Here is a 20,444-nt window from a genome sequence, read left to right on the forward strand (position 1 = left end):
TTTTTTTTTTTTTTTTCGTTCTTAATTTCCTTCTACTACTGCCTATAATTTATTACGTTGACTAGCAACATGTTCAAAGAAGATATCGACCTCTGGGAATTTTTTGGCCTCATTTCTTGCCAATTGTGCCAAGTGAGCTTCATCAGGACCATCAGCAATTCTCAAGGTTCTGTTGAGAGCATACATTCTAGCTAAGTCTGTGTCTTGTGAGACCCCTTCTGCGCCAAAAACTTGGATACCCCAGTCAAGGATATCAGAGATGGTTCTTGGTGTTTCAATCTTAGCCATGGCAATCTCTTTCTGAGCAGCCTTTGCGTTGGAAATATCAATTTTATGAGCAGCATTTAATACCAATAACAAGCATCTGGTAATATCAATTCTGCTCTGACCGAACTTAGACAAAAATCCTTCTCTGTCTTTCATTGGTTTTCCAAAAATCATTCTGTGGTTAGCTCTATGAGCAATGATCAACAATGCAATTTCACCTGTACCAATAGCTCTCATACAATGATGAATTCTACCAGGTCCTAATCTAGACTGAATCAACTCAAATCCTCTTCCAATACCGGCCAAAACAGCATTTGGCATTTCGTCAGCAGGAACTTCGTAGTTTTCAAAAGAAATTTCACAATGACCATGAGGAGCATCATCATATCCAATAACATGCAAAGGTCTGACTAATTTGGCCCTGCCGCTAGCCAATGCTCTCTTGGCATCAAGAACCAACACGGTGTGGTTTGCATATGGGTTCTTCTTATTGTCTTCAGTTTTACACATGACCAACCAAACAGAACACCTTGGATCACCAGCACCTGAAGCAAACCACTTTACACCATCAAGAACATAGTTACCACTGGCATTCTTTTTGGCACTAGTGGAGATATTTAATGCATTGGAAGATGATGTGCCCTTTTCGGTCATCAAGAAAGCAGATCTGATCTTTCCATCTAACAATGGTTGTAAGTACTTTTCTTTTTGGTATGGAGTACCGTATTTAGCAAGTAATTCCATGTTACCAGTATCTGGAGCAGCAGTATTAGTAGCTTCAGGAGCAGTGTGTGCACGACCCAAATATCTAGCCATCAAACCATATTCTAAGTTGGTATATTGTGGACCTTCCTTATAATGTTTGGATAAAAACATATTCCATAAACCAAGTTCTTTGGCTTTGGATTTCAATGTCTCAATAATAGGTGGGATTGTTTTCCATCTTTTGGCAGGATCAGTAGAGACCTGTTTGAAGTAGATTTCATCGGCTGGAATACAGTAGTCATTGACAAAGTCTTTGGTTTTCTGGATAGCTTCAAGACCACGAGGAGAAATTTGGGAAAGAAAAACAGCTGGGATATCTTCTTTGACTGACATTGGGATTGGATTGTTGTTGTTGAAAAGAATAGAAAGAAAATTAAAGAAAAAAAATACAAGACGTAAGAATCAAATGAAGGAGATATTATCTTGTATTTATAAGGTGATAATTAAGGAGAAAGTGGGATAAGAAAGTAGTATATATGGGTTTGAAATTTTACCCCGAAAGTATCCTTTTGCCGACCCCACATATTTGTACCATACAAACTCGTCAAGCGGGAAAATATCTGATTTCCGCACAAAGTTGGAACACGTGATTTGTGGGTGTGCAAAATACGATTCTACGACATTTGACATTACGACATCCTTCAGCTGTTGTTTTTTTTTCTTTGTTCCTGAAGGCAAATGCTGGGAGAAAAAAAAAGTACTTGTTGAACTATCACCAACACTGAAACCATAAGAACCAAACTCATTAACTAATCGAAAATGGAAATTGAATCAGATATTCCTAGAATTCCAGACTTCAAATTGTCTGAACAACAATTCTTATTGCAACACACAGACTTGTCTCAAGAAGAGCGTAAAAAGGTCATAGAGGAGATTCTCGAACAAATCAAGAAGGAAGACCTTGCACCATATTATAAATATTTGCATGCTGAAATTCCAGATTTCCCATATGATGAAAAATTATACCAAGAATTGTCAGCCAAGAACGAAACCGTAATTGAAGAATTGAAACAAAGGATTAAAGATGCGGAAGGAGAAGAAGAAACTGAATTGGATGTAGTATCCACTACTACAAAGTTGGCAGAATACTACACTAAAATCATTGATAGAAAGAATGCAACTGAGACTTTCAAACAAGTATTGGAATTATGTTCTGGAACTGGTAATAAAATTGATCATTTATTGACTTTGGCAAGAATCGATTTCTTCTTCAACGATTTGCCACTGGTTCATAAACATTTGGAACAAATAGCTCAATTGAGTGAAAAAGGGGGAGATTGGGAACGTCGTAACCGTTACAAAGCATACAATGGTATTTATCTATTGGCAACTAGAAATTTCAGTGAAGCTGCTAAATTGTTGATTGATTCATTAGCCACATTTACTTCTACAGAACTTTGTTCATATGAACAGATCGCCCATTACGCAACTGTTGCTGGTGTCTTGACTTTGGATAGAGTTGATTTGAAGGACAAGATCATTGATTCCCCAGAAATTTTATCTATTTCCTCGTCGGCTCCAGACTTGGAACCATTGATGAACTTGACAAATTCATTGTACACTTGTCAGTACAACTGTTTCTTTCAATACCTCTTGGAGTCATATGACAAGTTATTGTTGCCAAATAAGTATTTACATAAGCATGCTAACTACTTTATCAGAGAAATGAGATGCAAAGCCTATGGTCAATTGTTGGAGAGTTATAAATCATTATCCTTAAAATCTATGGCAAACAATTTCAACATAAGTGAAGAGTTCTTGGATCAAGATTTGTGCAAGTTCATTCCTACCAAGAAGTTGAATTGTACTATTGACAAAGTCAATGGAATTATCGAAACTAATAGACCAGATAACAAGAATAACCAGTACCATTTATTGATCAAACAAGGTGATACTTTATTAACAAAATTACAAAAGTATGGTGCAGCTGTTAAATTGAGTGGTGCTGAAAGAGTTGTATAGATTTTTATTGTATAGCTTCTTTTGAATGGTAATAGAGATGTTTTTGTCATTATTGTACCTTTTTTTTTTGTAGAATTGAAACCAAGATTTTTGAATTTTCATTTAGAAATGATGCAAAAATTTGATAATAATTAGAAAATTGTTTTTGCTTTATTTAAATACCAAAATACCGCAGAACTCTTTAGGAAACGCATGGTACTCATCCAAGTTATAGGTAATTATGGTTTAACCTGATATAATCGCTCATATTGATCTAGATAGTGCTCATTACAGGTCTTGTAGGTAGAAAAAGTCCCAAAAACATAGTTCAAAAAATTTTTAAGCCTATTTTGAAACTAAATGATAATTATATGGCTCTTTATCTTTGATTTCATAATATTTCCAGTCATTTAAAAATTATTTTGATAGGTTTTTCAAGAGTATATAAGATTCAATTACATTAAAATGGTCGTGTGACAGTGGTAAATAATTCATCATCTGTATGCGCGTGCTAAATTTTTTAAGTTCTCTTACTCTGCGAGGATTTTTTTTTTTTTTCAAGGACTTTTTTTTTCTCTCTTTGTTTTCTTTTGTTGAACGACCATCATCGTCATCATTTACACGAATTTGTACGAAAGCATGCCACCTCAAATGAACTCTAATATCCTCTATCTTGGACAAATACCGTTTGATTGGGATCAAGAGACAGTGGGTTCCGTTGTATATGGATCTGGAGACATTGTAGATATAAGATTAGGTTTTGATCATGTTGGGAAAAATAAAGGTTTCTGTTTTGTTGAGTATAAAACCGTTCAAGATGCTGCAATGGCAATGCCACTTCTACAACAAATACTCATTTTTACCAATAATCGTACTAAGAAATTGAGAATAGAATCGTCGAAAGAAGGGTTTAAAGCCAATCGTATTCCACCAGAATCAAGACCCATTTTACAATTGAATCGTTCCAAATTACCACCAAATGTGAAGTTACCAGACCAAATGTTGATCAATGGCACTAATAATTCCTCTTCCCAAGTACCTTCCCAGTCTATGAGAGGAGGCAACATGTCACAATACCCACCTCCACCGCCACCTCAACAACAGCAAAATCAGTTTCAACAACCGTATCAAAATTATGGATCATATCAGCAAACACCACCACCACCTCCACCTTCACTGATGTTAATGCCAAAACAACCTGTATCACTTTCAATGGGACCAAATCAACAAATGCCACAAAAGTTGGTGAATGCAGCACAGTCTTTGCCATTCAATCCCGAATTCCGTCTAGAAACTCCAGATAACATCAATGTGACCTTAAGTAAAATATACCCACCAGAACTAATTCAAATGATAGCTAATATGAAGAACGTTGCTCAAACAGACCCTATGAGAGTTCAAGATTTTTTTCATCAGAACCCACAATTTACTTTGCCAGTTGCACAAGCATTATTTTTGATGGGACTTATTGATAATGACGTTATTGCTGAATCTCAGAAATCATCTTCATCCACACCACAGCCACAATATACACAGACATACTACCAAAATCAAGGATATCAACAAAATGCTAACACTAATCCATATGGCAACAATGGTCAACAATTTCATCAGCAACAACAGGCTCCACCACCACCTCCTCCTATGGTCCAGAATCAGACTTCACCGCTCACGCAAAATCCACGTTGGCATACACTTTCACCAGACATGCAGAGAACTATCTTAAGCTTCCCACCGGAGCAGGGTCAGTTAGCGCTTACAATCATGACTATCACTCCGGAGGAAGAACTGGAATTAGCGCCTGCTGTTCGTCAACAATATCAAAATCTTAGACGACAATTAAATGTCTAATCATATAAGACCTATTGTTTTATATATTTAAGTAGTTATTCTGTATTTCTTTTCTATTTTTCAACTTTAAATATATTTGTACTACTAAGAATTCGTAAACACAATTTAGGGCATAGGGTCAGGTTATGGATAGTTGTCACTTCTAGTGTCGCACATTATAGCGCCGACTAAGGAAAAATATAGAATCAGAGAGGAAAGAACGAACAGAAGAAAAAAAAAAAATATGAAAATCCTTCACACCAAATCTATCAAACTTGTATCAATGTTCACTCCTCTTTTTTTTTTTTCTTTCTTTTGTTGTACTTAATACGTTCATTACACTACAACAATAATAATTGAATCAAAAATGGGCGACTTTATGATAAACCTCGAATTTATGGATGAGAACACTTACATCCGACCATTCCTTGAAACCATATTCAATTCAAAGAAAAAGAAACCAGCGTCAGAAGAAGCCATAGCTAGTTTGGAGAAAGTTGACGTGTCGAAGTTGAATGACAAATTTTGTCTGATTTGTTATGAAGCCTTTGATACCACCAAGAAGGCAAATGAAAACAATAAAACAACAAACTCAAGCAATTTTGGTGATAGACCAGATGTCGCGATTGAAAATGACAAGGTGTTACTGGAGAAGCTTGCATTATATGGAATATATCATGAACCAATGGCTAAGACGGGAAAGTTCAACGATCCACTGGTATTTTTTCCAACTGATCCAGGTAGTGCTTACTATAGCCGTTTCCCACAAAGAAACCTTTCTACATTAGAGGATGTTACTATGGAGGATCAGTTTCCAGGATATGAAGATAAGAGTTTTACTGATAAGAAACTTAATAAATATCAAAATGAGGGCCATATAGCTGTCAAGATGCCAGAATGTGAACATGTTTTTGGGTTACCGTGTATTGTTGAATGGTTGAAATCCAACGTCAGCTGTCCATTATGCAGAAAGGAAGTTGAAGCCAAAAATGAAAACCTGAAGAAATCCAAAAGAGAAGCCATAGAGCAACGTACACTATCAAATTTCAATTCAAGAGATGACATGATAGACCATATCGAAAACCATTCCACTGATATATTCAATCCATTTAGACGTCCATTCAATCCAAGAATCACACCAATTACTGATTCTTATATGCGTCAAGAATGGTCTTCACCTCATTCTCAATCAAGAGTAGGTGCCATGGATCCAGAGTTGGTAATGCCTAGGAAATTTCCCTTTGGCGATCCGATTGTGAGTAGAAGAACAAACACCTTCAGACCAGTATCAAGAACAATCAACCGATTTAGCACTAATGTTGCAAACCCAAGATACAGAAACCCTAACAATAATGGTAACTCCACAAGTACTTCTACCAGCGCTTCAAACACCGCTGAAAGTGATACTACTGGTGATGTTGAAAATAGAACAGCTCGATTTGCTGACAATGATGATGATGATAGATCCGAAGAAAGAAGACGAAGAAGAAGAAGCGCTTCTAACGATTCGTCACGAAGTGCAAGACGAGTTAACTTTTCACCTCATACAACCAACATTGATGACTTACATGATTAGGATATATAGATAATTAGTTGGTGTAAACAAGTTTATTTTGCCATGTTCAACAAGTGTACATATACATAAGCATTTCGTCAAATAAGGGTAGATTGCTTCCTACAGGCGTCTGTAATTATGTCACCATGCGCAACTATTTTAAGATTTTTTTTTGTCCTCTTTTTTGAAATTGGTAGCAAGCGTAGCAACTGAAGTTTAACAATGTAAAGTTCTAGAAGCAAATTAAATAAAGTCAACAAGTAACATTTAAAACGAAGTAGCAATCCTGTCGAAATGCAAAACTTGAAAAATGAAACTTATTTCCCAACAACTACATAATTAATTCACACCAATTCATCATGTTAAGAAGAGTTATAATTAGAAGCAAACCTAGTGTTTTTATCACACCTGGTAGAAGATTTACAATTACAAGAACCAACAATGGGGTATTATCTGGTATAAATCAAGTACTCTTTGGGGAAAAAGGAGAAAAAGAAGCTGCTGAAAAAGAGGAAGCTGCAGCAAGAAAGGTAGAATCTAAAATTGAAGATGCTAACTTGAAAGTTGGTAAAACACTTGCTGATGGAATCCAAGGTGCTCAAGATAGTGTTAAAGATGCCAAAGATACTGCTAAAGATGTTGAAAAAGGTGCAGAGGATGTCAACTTAAAGACAGGTAAAGTGTTAGCTTATGGTATCCAAGATGCACAAGACACTGCAACCAATGTCAAGGATACAGTTAAGGATACAGCTAAAGATGCTGAGAAAGGCGCCCATGACGCAAATTTGAAGACAGGTAAAGTTTTGGCTGGTGGTATCCAAGACGCACAAGACACTGCAACCAATGTCAAGGATACAGTCAAGGACACAGTTAACGATGTTAAAGAAGGAGTTTGGAAGGCCAATGTGAAAACTGGGGAGGTTTTAGCTGAAGGAATCCAGGAGGCTCAGGATGCAGCCAGCAGTGTCAAAGATACTGTGAAGGAAACAGTTGATGAAGTTAAAGAAGGAGTCTGGAAGGCCAATGTGAAAACCGGGGAGGTTTTAGCTGATGGTATACAAGAAGCACAAGATGCAACCACCAATGTTAAAGATACAGTAAAAGACACTGCTGAAGGTGTCAAGAGAGGTGCCGAGGATGCAAATTTGAAAACAGGTAGGGTTTTAGCTGATGGAATTCAGAATGCACAAGATGTGGCTCATGACGTTAAGGATGATATGAAGGATAAAGCTAGAGATGTTAAAGATGATGCGAAGAACACTGCTAAAGATGTTAAGGAAGGAGCCGAAAAAGCAAATAGGAAAACTGGTAAAGTATTAGCAGATGGAATCCAAGACGCACAGGACTTGGATAAAATCAAGAACAAGATATAATGGTATACTCGTAGTATAGTTTTTTGTTTAGTAATATAATTTAAGAATATCTCGGATATCCGATAGTATAGTACCCAAGAATCAAACATAGAATTAAAGATCAAAGTCGTGTATAAGGAGCAATCTAACGGGAATGATCATTCAGCCCCGAGGTTTAGCAGTTCTTTTATTAAAGAAAAAAGTCTATTGTTCCACCAGCATGATGAATCATAAAGCAAGAAAAAAAAAAAAGAAAAGAAACAAGTAGAGAAAGAAGTAACTAGACTAACAATCTCCTCCTCTCAGAAAACACATACAATATTACGTTAAAATCAGACCATTGCAGCAATAATAGAAAAGCTTCAACTCCTTTAATTGCTATGTTCTAATCATGCATGCATTTCGAGGGGATGTAAGTTACACTCCCCAAAAAAAAACAACGATCAAGTATAAAATCCCAATTCCCTCCACCAACCAGTTGAAAAATTTTCAAAAGAGATACACTTTTCTTTTCAATCTATTCAGATATTAAAGTTTATCATGTTACGTTCTACTGTTTATCAAACCTCAATGGTACGCTTTGCTGCTTGTAGATATCCAATTATCGCTACTCGCAATTACTCGATTGTTGATGCTGCAAAAGATGTTTTATCAAAAGCAAATTCAAAAATTGGAAAGATGGCAGCAAAGGATATCGAATATGCTGAAAAAGCTGCACATGGAGCAAAGGAGTCGGTTGAAAAGTTGAATAAGAAAACTGGAGAAGTTCTTGCAGAAGGGATTGATTTGGCTCAAACTGCTAAACACCGCTCTGACGCTGTTTCTAAAGTACGTAAAAACAAATTGGGATATGATAATTTGCAGGACAAAGGTACCAAAGTTGAAAGTGAACAATGTAGACCTGATGACGGCTTATAAGAAAGTATATACATATAGTTCTATATAGTTCACATGTTGCTGTATAATGTATAATAAGAACTACATAATTGTATTTTAAGGATTAAAGAATCTCTAATTTACTATATAAATAAGGTATATGTGTGTGTGCATATATAACATAAGTCAGACGACGACTCATACATTTGCGTTTCTTTTGATTAATTCCAAGTAGTTAGTTGGGACCCAGCCCATTTCACCCTTTCTCTTTCTGATACGGCTCCAGCCACTTTTATCTTCCAAGATAGCGACTATTTCACCCACCTCGAGCGGGATTTCTATTTGTGTATTTTCTGGAGTAAATTCATATAATGCTTTAGCAAATTGGACGGATGCAGGTGATTGTGTTAATTGTTGTTGTTGTTGAGTTTGTTGAGCTAATTGCTGTTCTTGATGTTGTTTCTGAAGCCCACTTATTAACTTGGAAATCAATAAAGGTAACCCTACAAACACCAATATTGGCCAAATTCTAAATCTGCTCTTGTTTGTATTTTTGTTGTCAAGTGATTGAAACTTTTGAAATTCTTGTAAACTGAACTTTGTCTTGATTCCTAATATCTTGCGCAAAATCTTTTTAAGAAAGTCCTTGAGTGCATATATTCCCAATAATGAAGTAACAACGTTACCCATATGCCTGAATTGTTCTGCAACATTTGAAAGTGCAAAAAAAGTTTGATCAATCATATTGATTGCATCAATCACTTGATATAACCCAGCCCCGATACTTGGGTACATTCCTCCAAATGATGATCCATATCCACCATAGCCTCCATAACCACCTCCGTACATTGATGAGCCATAACCTCCGCCATACATTGATGAACCATAACCACCATACATTGATGACCCGTATCCACCGCCCAACATTGATGAACCATATCCTCCACCATAACCATATCCTCCTCTATTTGCAGAATAACCACCATACGGTGAGTCACTAGCTGTATTGAAATCGGATATCAAGTTTGTGGGGCGCTCTGGAATATTTGGTGCTATGCTTGATGAAGTAGCGGCAGCAGCAGCTGCTGATGTTGTGGATGGTGTCGCTGAGTTTGCTGGTGCTGTTGTTGTTGATGAACTCATCGATGGAACTGTAGATTCAGGTACTGGAACTGTTGATGCTGCTGATTTCCCCTGTGATACTTCCCAAGGTTTTGTTCTTATTTGTGATGTCATCAGTTGTGGTTAATTTTTGATGTGTGATTTCACTTATTGCCTATTGAAAGAAAAGGAAGTTTCAATTGTTTGTCGTTTTTTTTTTTCTTCCCTCAGTCTCTCTTGTTTTTGTTCGTTCGCTTTTTCCACTTTGGGATCAAGAAAAAAAAAAAAAATAAAGGTAATTTCCGCTAATGAGTCACGTGTGGGGTGACGGTGATGACTGATAAGCGCTTATGAAACTTGGTTATTCTTCAGCTAGAGAACCTGATACTAGAAGCTTGGATTTGTATAGAACACTCTGAAAGATGCTATACCAAAGCACAGACATTCAAAAGCAAGTGTTTTTTTTAAAAAATAGAGGAGATTCTAATATTCCCTAAAAAAGTATGCTAATACATGATCATCCCCCGCTTTTTCGCCTCATGTGAAAAAAAAAATTAGTCCTCGGTGTTGACTATTCTTGAACAACTCACACGACCATGAGGTAAGCTTTACAGACTACACAGCTTGTTGCAAAACTGAAAACGAATCAAGTTTGTTTAGGATTATAAATAATGGTTTAATTTTTTTGGTTTGGTTTCTATGTACGTTATTCTAATACACAAAGAGCAATCCAAGAACAAACAGATATACTAAACATAATGTAACAACGGAACTAATTTTTACGTTCCCCTTCATAGTAGCTAGTCATGGAAGCGGCTCGTTACTACTACTCAATCTATTGAGATGAATGTATACATCAGTACCGTAGTTTTCCATGGAGATCAACTTCAAGTCACCACCAAAGTACTGCGAATACAATCTACTGATTGGAAGACCATACCCAAAACCAGCCATTGGAGCTTTGAAGGAGGTCTCATCTGAATCCAATTTTGGTGTTTCATCCACAGTTGTGTACAAATATGTCCAGACTAATGGCAAGGAGGAACGGGCAATACCACCTCCTTCATCTGATACTTTGATTGTAATATCTTCAGTTCCTTCTGATATGATCACCTTGATTGGTGGGAACTTCAAATCGTTCAAGTCAATCTCATCATATTTCAAACTTGGGTCCTTTTCCATTAATTCTTGTTTCAATTTTGGTGTGTGGAATTCAATAGTAGCTCTAAGCGAATTTTTCAAAGTTTCAAACAACATATGGATCAAATGACCAGGAACATACATGAAACTAATATCCTGACTAGGAGCAATCAATTGTACTTCAGGAGCTTCAAACAACCCATAGTGCTCTTCACAAATGTATTTAGCGGTTTCAATAGCATCTTCAGCTATTTCTCCAACGTTACAATCAGTACAGATGACACCAACATAGTTTGAGCGTGGTTTTTTGGTGTTACCTTGGGAACCGTTAATTAATGCACTAAATCTCTGTTTGGTTGGGGAATTTTGGGCCAAATTCAATGCAATATGTTGTCCAATTAACATTCTGATTCCGATTCGTGACATATAGAAACGATCCAAAAATGTTTGAATCTGGGAATTCACCAATACGGTTTGGTTTTCAGCTTTCCATTCTTGCACACCTTGAGCCATGGTTGCCACAGTGGCATCGTGTCTTTTCTTAATCACATCCAATGTCTCTTTCACCAACTTATTGTAGTCATAAACTTCTTTTGGCCAAACAATGTTAATAGGACATGGATTGAAATAAGTCATGCCATAAGTAGGAGACTCGACACGAGCTTGTGTACTATCACCTTGACGTGCCGAAGTTCGTGATACCGAATGGTGGTGGTGATGATGTCGAACAACTATACCATCGTCACTGAAGATGTTGTTGATTGCTGGGTTGTCATCGTTGGAATCCGGTATGTGATGTATTTCTTTCTTGATATGTGGTTGTTCAGTTATGGTGTCTTCTGGCACTGGTTGTTTAGTTGCACCATTGAATAAAAGTTTAGCTAACTCTTCATTTATTGTAGGTTTATGTAACTCTGTCAATTCTTGGAAAGATTGGGCATACCAGTTCTTTACTTTGATGGTGGACGGCATTTTGCTTAAACCCAATGGGGCATTATCTAGATCTTTCACTTTTTTTGCCAATCTTATTGGTAACTCTTCCACGATGAACTTTGATGCTAAAAATATAGATCCCGGGGATGGAGTTGGCCCAAACTGGACCATTTGTCTTAAAGATACAGGGGTTTGGTTGAATGAAGCATATTTGTAGATCTTGTCTTTCAACGCTTGGGTTAATTCCCAACCGGTACCCATGGTATGAATGTAATATTTATGTCAAAAAAAAAGGAAAGTATCGGGGAATTAATATTAAACGTCTTTCTTTTTTTTTTTGGTTGGACTTTCTTGTTAATGAATAATTATTGTTTTCCTTGTTGACAAAGTTATTAGGAAATAGTATGAATGTAGAGAGCAAGTAGGAAAGAAAGAAAGAAAAAAGTATGGAGAAGAAATAAAAAAAACAACAATGGAGATAAAAGAGAAGGTCAATGAAAACAGAAAAAAAACCAAGGACCTTCGGAATCAACAACGAATAGAAATGCTTCGCACAAAAATTACTCAGAAAAAAAATAACACCAGAAAAACCTGGGGCTAAATCCGGGCACATGAATTTTGTGTAAGCTCATTAGTTTTTTCAATTGTCCATGACTTTCTTATCGGAGTAAATAATTTAGTTCTTCAAGTGATTGGAATATAGTCTTAGATTATATGCTTAATCTTGTGACTCAATTGTATAATCGGGTTGTTTTTTTTTTTAATGATAGAAAGTGGGAAGGATTTCATGGATTGCTACCCCCAGGGATGAAAGGAACTTTTTTTTATCCCTCCAAATATGAAGTCGTATTACCAATGAGATAAAAAAAAGGGGAAACTACTCAAACGTATGATTCGATATAACTACTGATTGACAACAGTAGAAACTCTTACCTTATATTCAGATACACTTTTCTCCTTGTTAAAGGGAAGCTAAAATTCCGGAGCTATACTTCCATTGCACAAATCGATCCACGGTGTAGAAAAATAATGAAACATTTTTGTTTGTTCCTGAGCCCCGGATGATTCATTACGTAATTGCAAACGCAGAGAAAAAAAAATATTTCTTCGTGAACCAATCAGATCATGCTAAAGACAAAAAATCAAATCAAAGTCCGTTGAGTTATAGCACCACCAATGTCAATCTTTTATACAATCAAGTCAACAATAGGCACTGATAATCCAATATATACAGACAATGATTCTCCCTTCTATTTTACCCCCTTGTTTGTTCCTATTGTATCAAAGAAAAGCCTTATCTTACGATTTACCACCACGGTTCACGGCTCACAGGAGAAAAAAAAAATTTATTTGGTGACTGCATATGCGCACATCGAATGACTCAATTTTCGGAGCTGAGGAATCGATTTTCTGTATTTTGTGTAACAGTACCACTTTCTTGTGATTAAAAAAATTTGATTTTCCCCGGAAATTATGACTGCAACGAACGAAGAGAAAAAAAATTAGATCCTGAAGAAATCGCTATATAAATACGACCCAATTCCCAAGTTGAAATTTTCATCTTGCATGATTTTTTTTTTTCTTTCTGTATCTTTAATCCTAAGTTTTTTTAATACTTATTTACTACATATTCATATTACAATTAATTCATTACAATGGTCACTCAAAGAATTCTCCGTATTTCTCAATTAAGAACTGCCACCAGACACTATCTTCCGGTATATTCAAGAGCTTTTTCTTCAAAACAAAGATGTGTTAACTTTCAAAACTTGAACGAAGCTACTTTGATTTCTAACGATGCTGTTTTTGCTAACGCTGCTCCACAAGTTGAAGAAACAGAATCATTCGAACCAACTATACATGGGTCTGAAGATGTTGTTACTGCTGGTCCAGTCAACAGAGCTTGAATTTTTAGTATATATTTCTATATCCAACCACATTTGTACGAACTTTAACGAAATTTATTTATTAACGACTTTATCGAACATTGTAGATCATTGACTTTGCTGTAATGCTCTTCCTTGATTCCATCGCGAACTACAATTAATAATCTAAGTAAACATTATTATTCTCTATATATAGCCTCTAAAGTTCATACCCAAATACGTCTGGTCTTCTATGATCTAATAATGGCATATTTACTCTGGTTTTATCCAACTTTTCTTTATCTAAGTCTGCATATATTATTTCGTAGTAATCACCATCTTCATCTTTGGGAAGTTCATCTGTATACTTCTTACCCCTGGCCAAAACTTCACCCCAAGGATCTACTATAATTGTATCTCCGTAACTTATTCTAGAAATTATTTTAGACTCGTCATTTGGATCATTTCCAACATCATGTTTACCGCATTGTGCTGCATTAACAACAAAACATTGGGAATCAATTGCACGAGCTTTAGATAACAACTCCCAGTGTGCCTCACCGGTGCGAGTGGTGAATGCACTTGGAAATGTAATTACATCACTTCCTAATTTTCTCAATCGTAACGCTAGTTCTGGAAATCTAATATCATAACAAATTCCCAAGCCAATTTTAAAATCATCGACTAATACTGGGGTTTCAATTTTATTTCCTGGCTCTACCGAGTTCAGTTCTTTAAGTATAGGACCATTAGGAACATCAACATCAAATAAATGGACTTTTTGGTATCGGGATACAACGTCACCCTTGGGATCAATTAATAAATGTAAATTCTTCACCCTTTTCTCACCAGGTAGATGAATCCCAATCGAAACATATGTAGAACCATTTAGATTTTTAATATATTCTAACAAGGGGGATAAGAATTGATCATTAACCTGCTGAGCTAATTCAATGGAATGCTTTGCATTTCGTGATATATAATCAGTTGCCTCTGGAAGAAACAAAACTCGTGAGTTAGCTTTAGATGCTTTTTGAACTAACTTTTTAACAACTCTAAGATTCTGGGAAAGATTTGATGAAGAACTTAACTGTCCAGCAGCAATTCTCAATGAAGTCATGGTGAATGATTTGTTGTTTATACATAATTTGTGTTTTCGTCGTTCTAACGATTGTTGCTTTTTTTTTCTTGTATTCAAAAAAAGTGCGAAATGAAACTACGCCATTGGAAGCCACAACAAAAAATATGATCGTCACGTGTTGATCATATCTCCGGGCTTTGATGGATACTAAGAGTAGAGTTAAAATCGGCTAAGAATTCAAACAAGAAAATAACATCATAAAATTAAGCATAAACTAGGAATATATACAAACATAAGAAGGATTTCATAATCATCTAGGCTCTGTTGACTGGACCAGCAGTAACAACATCATCGGAACCATGGATAGTTGGTTCAAAGTTTTCAGTATCTTCAACTTGTGGAGCTGCATTAGCAAACACACCATCATTAGAGATCAAGGTGGCTTCACTACTCAAATTCTGGAAGTTGACACATCTTTGGTGTGAAGAGAATGCTCTTGAATAGATTGGAACATAGTGTCTAGTAGCAGTTTTTAATTGAGCAACGCGGAGAATTCTTTGAGTGACCATTTTGAAACTAGTTATAGTGATATAAAAACTATTTGTTGTTATTAGAGAAATGAAGTACAGACAATATCAAACATAGGAAACCTCTCTTCTATTTATAATCCTCAGAAACACTCACCATCCGTACCAGCGAATTCTTCACAAGTGAATAGGCAATTATAAAACAATGTGAGTCATTGTAACACAAAACTAAAATAAAATCACCCCAGATTTGAAGTTGTTCCTTAGTCCCGTAACGTAGTCATCTGCACTAAAAATAAACGGTTCATCTGAAAAAAAGAAGAAAACAAGACTCCTGTCAACCGATGATTCACGGTTTTAAGACATATGAAAAGTATATAAAATAAAAAGCCAGAAATAATTTAGCTTGTTGTCGCATGGAAAAAATTGCAACACGATTTGCTGTAATGGAATATTATTTCGCACCTTCTTTCTCGGTTCCGAGACGGTATTTGTGGCCAATCCTGAAACGGTCTTTTTGTTTCTCGCTAGTACGGAAACACGGTACTAATATCAATGAATCAAATTTTGAAATACTGGAGCCAATCTATAGACACTATCGACGAATCAAACTCTGGTATAGTTTATTGTAAAAGTAATTTGAGCTAGTTCAGTTAACTCCGTAGACTTATTTGATCTCTTCTTATTTTTTTAACTGGTTTGTTTTAGGTATTTGTTCGAGGATGGCTTGGTATTTGATACAGACCGAGCTGCTGACGTATATTCTAGATAAAGAACTAAGAAATAATGTAATATTAAATACACATAGACTTTTAACCGTTCACTTGTGTTTGCGTCTAAACAAGGTAGTAAGATCTGGTAATGGAATCTCATGAGGAACAACGTAGCTGTTGTGTGTGTTAGCCGTTCCTGCAAAAGCTTCAAACCAATCGGCAAAAGCATTAATTACACCCATGATACCAGCAGCCTTTTTAACTTTATTACTATCAACTAAGAAACCACACGCAAATAAAATAATTGTCAAATCGTAAGTAAACAACGACCAAAAGAAAGATAATGTTGACTTCATAACACACATAACTAACATCGTAGTGAATATAGCAAAAGGTAAAATCATAAAATCATAAAACCAATTGCATTACTTAATTGAGAAGTATCATCAGCGTATGCCTCTTGAATACCAAAAGATGGAATGAAAACACAGCCAAATGCAAACCAAAAAGCACCATAAGAAGTGAAAACGGTGAGAATAAAAGTCCCCACTTGTGAACCAATCAAAAAACCCCAGAGTCCAGCTAAGAATTGAATCAAGCCTCCCATGAACATGCATAATCCAACTACCACATTTGGGGTGTGTATTCCTTTTGCATTTGCAAAATACAAACCAGTTACCAAAATATTCATCCCAGTGGCAACCAAACCAACGGAAGCTGGATTACCAAATTGGTGCTTTGGATAAGGTGCAAGACCAGGATTGAATGTGCCACCAAAAGCCTGCATTAATTCATGTCTGTAATATTTATGATCACCAATTACAACAAACTCGTTACCATCACCTGTGATAGTGCATTTTTTTACAACTTTCGGTTGCTTTTCTTCTTCGTGAACTGTATACGGCTTGATTTCAGATGAAATTGATTGAGTCGATGACATTATTGATCTTGCTAAAAAAAAGAGAGAGAAAGAATTCTAGAAGAAACTTTGAACTGTAATCCACTATTTATATTCTCTAGAATTTATATATATATATATAGGTCATATAACTATTGAATAGCTACCAAGTAAGAATTTGGGGTTGTTTCTGTGCAGCTGTCAAAACAAAGAGGGGTGGGTAAAGAGTTCTCCACCTTTTCTCCACGATCCATTCTTCATAATTCCGGTTTTGTGACTATAACAAAATAGATAAAGACGGTCTTTCTATCAGCTCTTAAAAGTATGTCAGGTTCAAGTGGAAAAAAAAAGAGCGTACCAGTTGGAGTATATGAAAAACAATCGAAAATTCTAGTTTGAAAACCATATATTTCTAAACGATCTTTATATGCTTTAATTGTCTTCATTCTTGAATCGTTATTACAAACAGAATACTTATTAGATACTATATCTCTTGATAGAACCAAGTTTTACTCCACTCTTTATTGATTAGGAGCCATCTATATGAAATGTTGTTTTTTTACATGGCGAGGGGAAAGAAATATCATTTCGGAAATACATAAAAACAATACCAATTGTAAGTTCTTGATATTAAGTATCAACGGTTGAGTCAGTTTTATAATCAATACCAAACGTTTAGTATAAATATATCAAATCTCCACAAAGAAAACACAATACCACAAGTGGAATTTCTTGGAGATAATTTATTTTCTTATAGAATATATGCACAATATAAATACAGAAGAAGGTATTACATACCGGCTGTCACCCAAACAATCAGTATACCATATTTTGAAGTCTGTCCTTATTTGCAGAAAAGAAAGAATGAAACACGATACCAAAAGTAAATCAACAATAGCACAAACTGTTCATTTTGATATTCTCGGCAATAGTTTCAAATCCATCGGCAATACAATTTTCACCAGTTAATCTAAATATCCAAATCAATTGTGCAACAATAGCCGAATGATTGTCAGGATGTGGTGTACTGAGATTCTTTCTATTCTTCACCTGCTAAAATATCGTTTTCAAAAAAGATAGTATTAGTTTATTTCTAGGAATACAACAACATGAGAAAGGTTTGCCGTTACAACAGAAATACCTGATTATTTTATTATTGTTAGTACACCATTTTGTTTAATTGATAAGTTTGTTATTGCAATATTTTCAAAAAGCACTATTAAAATTGGTTGTGTGTAGCCTTTAAATGCATTTGCTTCTGCAGTAAATATGTTTGAAAGATAAATAATTGTCTCTTGTATTCACTTACATATTTCACAATACTTACCCTTGTATACTCCCCCAGGAATCAAATCAAAATGACGCATCCCATCTAATTGCGATCAAACGAATTAAATTCTCCGGGTTTTGTTTTATAAGTGGCCAAATTTTTATAATGATAGGAGAATTTTTTTTGTGTGTGGGTATAAACCCTAATTAATTATCTTAGCCCTAATTAATTTTTTTTTTGTATGGTACATAAACCCTAATTAATGTGTGCGAATTATATAGTGCGGAATTTTTTTTTTTGTATGTGCAGAACCCTAATAAAGAGTGCGAAATTTTTTATAGTGCGAAACTTACTATTAGGGCTCGGCGTTAGTCGGTCTTAGCAAAAAGTAATATAAAGGCGTTCGAATCTGAAAAGAGGTACAAAACCACCCCCCTGTTTCACGCACTTTTTCCTAGACACCCCTATTGGATAATAGTATCATCTGAAAGATCGGAGCCGGTTTACCTGGGTTTATGTAATAAAAATAATAGGTGTACTAACAAAAAAGATTGCAGCATTGTAGTTTCGCGTATGGTCTCCCACTACACTACTCGGTACAACTCTTAGCAGCTTAACTACAGTTGATCGAACGGGGAACGGTGCTTTCTGCTAGATATGGCCGCAACCGAAAATTTCTGATTTTGGTTTTTATATATGCTGAGACACGACTTTTTCGCATTTTTCTCAAAACACCATAAAGTTGTTAGCAACAGTGGTGGTTTTTCAAGTGGTATAGGGTAATTTGGGGCGTAGAATTCGATGGGAGTAATAAAAGTAGGAAGTTTCGGGGTATATGTTGGTGAAATGGCCGTGTCACGTGACGCACTCTTCAGATGACCGACTTGCCGCAGTGCAATCAATCAATTATGGAATGGAGATGGTGTAACCAGACCCGGCGAGTAAAATGAGACCTTATGTGTGGTCATAGTGGTTATAGTTGGTGAGTTATCTGGACATATGTGTTGGGCGAAAATTTCAAAATGCGTTTAAGATAGTGGTTATAATTTTCATAGTAACTAGACACTCTAGTAAGCCCCTCCCAAGTGTCAAAGTTTGACTTTTTGCATTGGTTGAAGCTGTGGAATTTTTTGAATTTTAGTCATTTTTTGGTATCAAAGCTTTACTAAAAAACCATTCTTCAGTAAAATACAAATCACTTTGAGAACAAATAGAAAACATGAATGTTTGATTTTGATAAGTATTATGACCAGGGTAGTTTCGGAAAGTAAATAGGAATCTATCCCGTGCTTAAGTTTGGCGGTACCATCAATATTGGCTGATTTATAGTCGATCTCCTTCCACAGTAATGCCACAATTCCGAAACAAAAACAGAGCTGCTAGTTGAGTAAGATCGAGTCTGAATTATCATTTTGTTGTAATGCAATTGCATTCCGAAGGGTATTTTTATGGTGTGCCATAGTTTGTGTAATTTGTGCATCTGATATTGACCCCAGATTTTAATTAATTTTCCCAAAGTGTACTAATTACTTACGTCGAAGAGTTTGTGCGACTCCTGGGTCGCACTCGTCACGTGCAAGTAGCCCGAAATTAGGGCTAGAAACACAGCGAGAAAAAAAGTATTTTTCGCCTGTGTCGCACACGACTTTGAGAAAAAAATTGAAATTTTCGCAAAGACTTTTTCTTAACTATGGGGAATCACCCCTAGAGCAGGAATGTTGTATGGGAGGGGGTAGTGTAACTGATATATATGGGGTAGTTGATGTGTAGAAATTGATTGGTCACATTCTGGAGGTGGCATTCCAAAGGGAAGGTTGTGTTTTGTGGGGTCAAAGTGCGGTGAAGTCACGTGAGATGCCCGACTTGACCCCACTGTATCTCCAAATTTTAGTAACAAAAAAATCTCTGAAACTTCGACCAATGAAAAGTACACCAAAACTTACCCTACTGATATATTCATCTACATAGGAGTGCTATTTCCAAGGGTGGTTTCTCATAGCAGCTTTTGGCTATTTTTGGGGGTGGATGAGGGAAATTTTCGCTAAGACTTTTCGTGCGCAAATGGTACTGTTTTCGCAGAAAAAATGTATGGCTATCTGGGACTGCGCACTGGGACACAAAGCTGTTTTGCAGGGGAAAAAGTGCGCACTTTGTTAGGCGCTGGCGCCGCGCACTGCGAAAATGATGTCGGAGGTACTACATGTGAAAACATAAAAGACAAGAACAAGAAAACAGTGAAGCAATTCATTGGAATATTGAGCTTGTTTAAGGCCAAGTCGACGAGTGGGGAGAGTCTGGAAGGGATATACACATCCTGACCTACTCTATAC

At 36.0% G+C, this 20,444-nt stretch overlaps 10 protein-coding genes across 10 annotated transcripts; 5 read left to right on the forward strand and 5 right to left on the reverse strand. All coding sequences in view use genetic code 12, as the record gives it.

The window, feature by feature from the left end:
* Positions 1-42: 42 nt before the first annotated feature.
* On the reverse strand, positions 43-1,365 carry CTRG_05958 (uncharacterized protein; the record flags this gene model as incomplete). Its single annotated transcript, XM_002546434.1, has 1 exon — positions 43-1,365. The coding sequence occupies one exon, from the start codon at positions 1,363-1,365 to the stop codon at positions 43-45; it is 1,323 nt and encodes a 440-aa protein (XP_002546480.1).
* A 426-nt stretch (positions 1,366-1,791) lies between these two features.
* On the forward strand, positions 1,792-2,994 carry RPN7 (proteasome regulatory particle lid subunit; the record flags this gene model as incomplete). The annotated part of the gene is made up of 1 exon (XM_002546435.1): positions 1,792-2,994. One exon carries the CDS (start codon positions 1,792-1,794, stop codon positions 2,992-2,994), a length of 1,203 nt encoding a protein of 400 aa, XP_002546481.1.
* Positions 2,995-3,612: 618 nt separating this feature from the next.
* Positions 3,613-4,824, forward strand: CTRG_05960 (cleavage polyadenylation factor subunit; the record flags this gene model as incomplete). Its single annotated transcript, XM_002546436.1, has 1 exon — positions 3,613-4,824. The coding sequence occupies one exon, from the start codon at positions 3,613-3,615 to the stop codon at positions 4,822-4,824; it is 1,212 nt and encodes a 403-aa protein (XP_002546482.1).
* A 346-nt stretch (positions 4,825-5,170) lies between these two features.
* CTRG_05961 (uncharacterized protein) lies at positions 5,171-6,379 on the forward strand (the record flags this gene model as incomplete). The annotated part of the gene is made up of 1 exon (XM_002546437.1): positions 5,171-6,379. One exon carries the CDS (start codon positions 5,171-5,173, stop codon positions 6,377-6,379), a length of 1,209 nt encoding a protein of 402 aa, XP_002546483.1.
* A 338-nt stretch (positions 6,380-6,717) lies between these two features.
* ASR2 (Asr2p) lies at positions 6,718-7,731 on the forward strand (the record flags this gene model as incomplete). Its single annotated transcript, XM_002546438.1, has 1 exon — positions 6,718-7,731. The coding sequence occupies one exon, from the start codon at positions 6,718-6,720 to the stop codon at positions 7,729-7,731; it is 1,014 nt and encodes a 337-aa protein (XP_002546484.1).
* A 519-nt stretch (positions 7,732-8,250) lies between these two features.
* CTRG_05963 (uncharacterized protein) lies at positions 8,251-8,628 on the forward strand (the record flags this gene model as incomplete). The annotated part of the gene is made up of 1 exon (XM_002546439.1): positions 8,251-8,628. The coding sequence occupies one exon, from the start codon at positions 8,251-8,253 to the stop codon at positions 8,626-8,628; it is 378 nt and encodes a 125-aa protein (XP_002546485.1).
* A 156-nt stretch (positions 8,629-8,784) lies between these two features.
* PEX13 (peroxin) lies at positions 8,785-9,822 on the reverse strand (the record flags this gene model as incomplete). Its single annotated transcript, XM_002546440.1, has 1 exon — positions 8,785-9,822. The coding sequence occupies one exon, from the start codon at positions 9,820-9,822 to the stop codon at positions 8,785-8,787; it is 1,038 nt and encodes a 345-aa protein (XP_002546486.1).
* Positions 9,823-10,491: 669 nt separating this feature from the next.
* Positions 10,492-12,021, reverse strand: PDK2 (protein kinase; the record flags this gene model as incomplete). Its single annotated transcript, XM_002546441.1, has 1 exon — positions 10,492-12,021. The coding sequence occupies one exon, from the start codon at positions 12,019-12,021 to the stop codon at positions 10,492-10,494; it is 1,530 nt and encodes a 509-aa protein (XP_002546487.1).
* A 1,824-nt stretch (positions 12,022-13,845) lies between these two features.
* On the reverse strand, positions 13,846-14,745 carry NIT2 (putative hydrolase; the record flags this gene model as incomplete). Its single annotated transcript, XM_002546442.1, has 1 exon — positions 13,846-14,745. The coding sequence occupies one exon, from the start codon at positions 14,743-14,745 to the stop codon at positions 13,846-13,848; it is 900 nt and encodes a 299-aa protein (XP_002546488.1).
* Positions 14,746-16,346: 1,601 nt separating this feature from the next.
* CTRG_05967 (acetate uptake transporter family protein) lies at positions 16,347-16,886 on the reverse strand (the record flags this gene model as incomplete). The annotated part of the gene is made up of 1 exon (XM_002546443.1): positions 16,347-16,886. One exon carries the CDS (start codon positions 16,884-16,886, stop codon positions 16,347-16,349), a length of 540 nt encoding a protein of 179 aa, XP_002546489.1.
* Positions 16,887-20,444: the final 3,558 nt, after the last annotated feature.

This window comes from Candida tropicalis (assembly GCF_000006335.3).
Source record: "Candida tropicalis MYA-3404 genomic scaffold supercont3.10, whole genome shotgun sequence".
NCBI classification, from domain to species: domain Eukaryota; kingdom Fungi; phylum Ascomycota; class Pichiomycetes; order Serinales; family Debaryomycetaceae; genus Candida; species Candida tropicalis.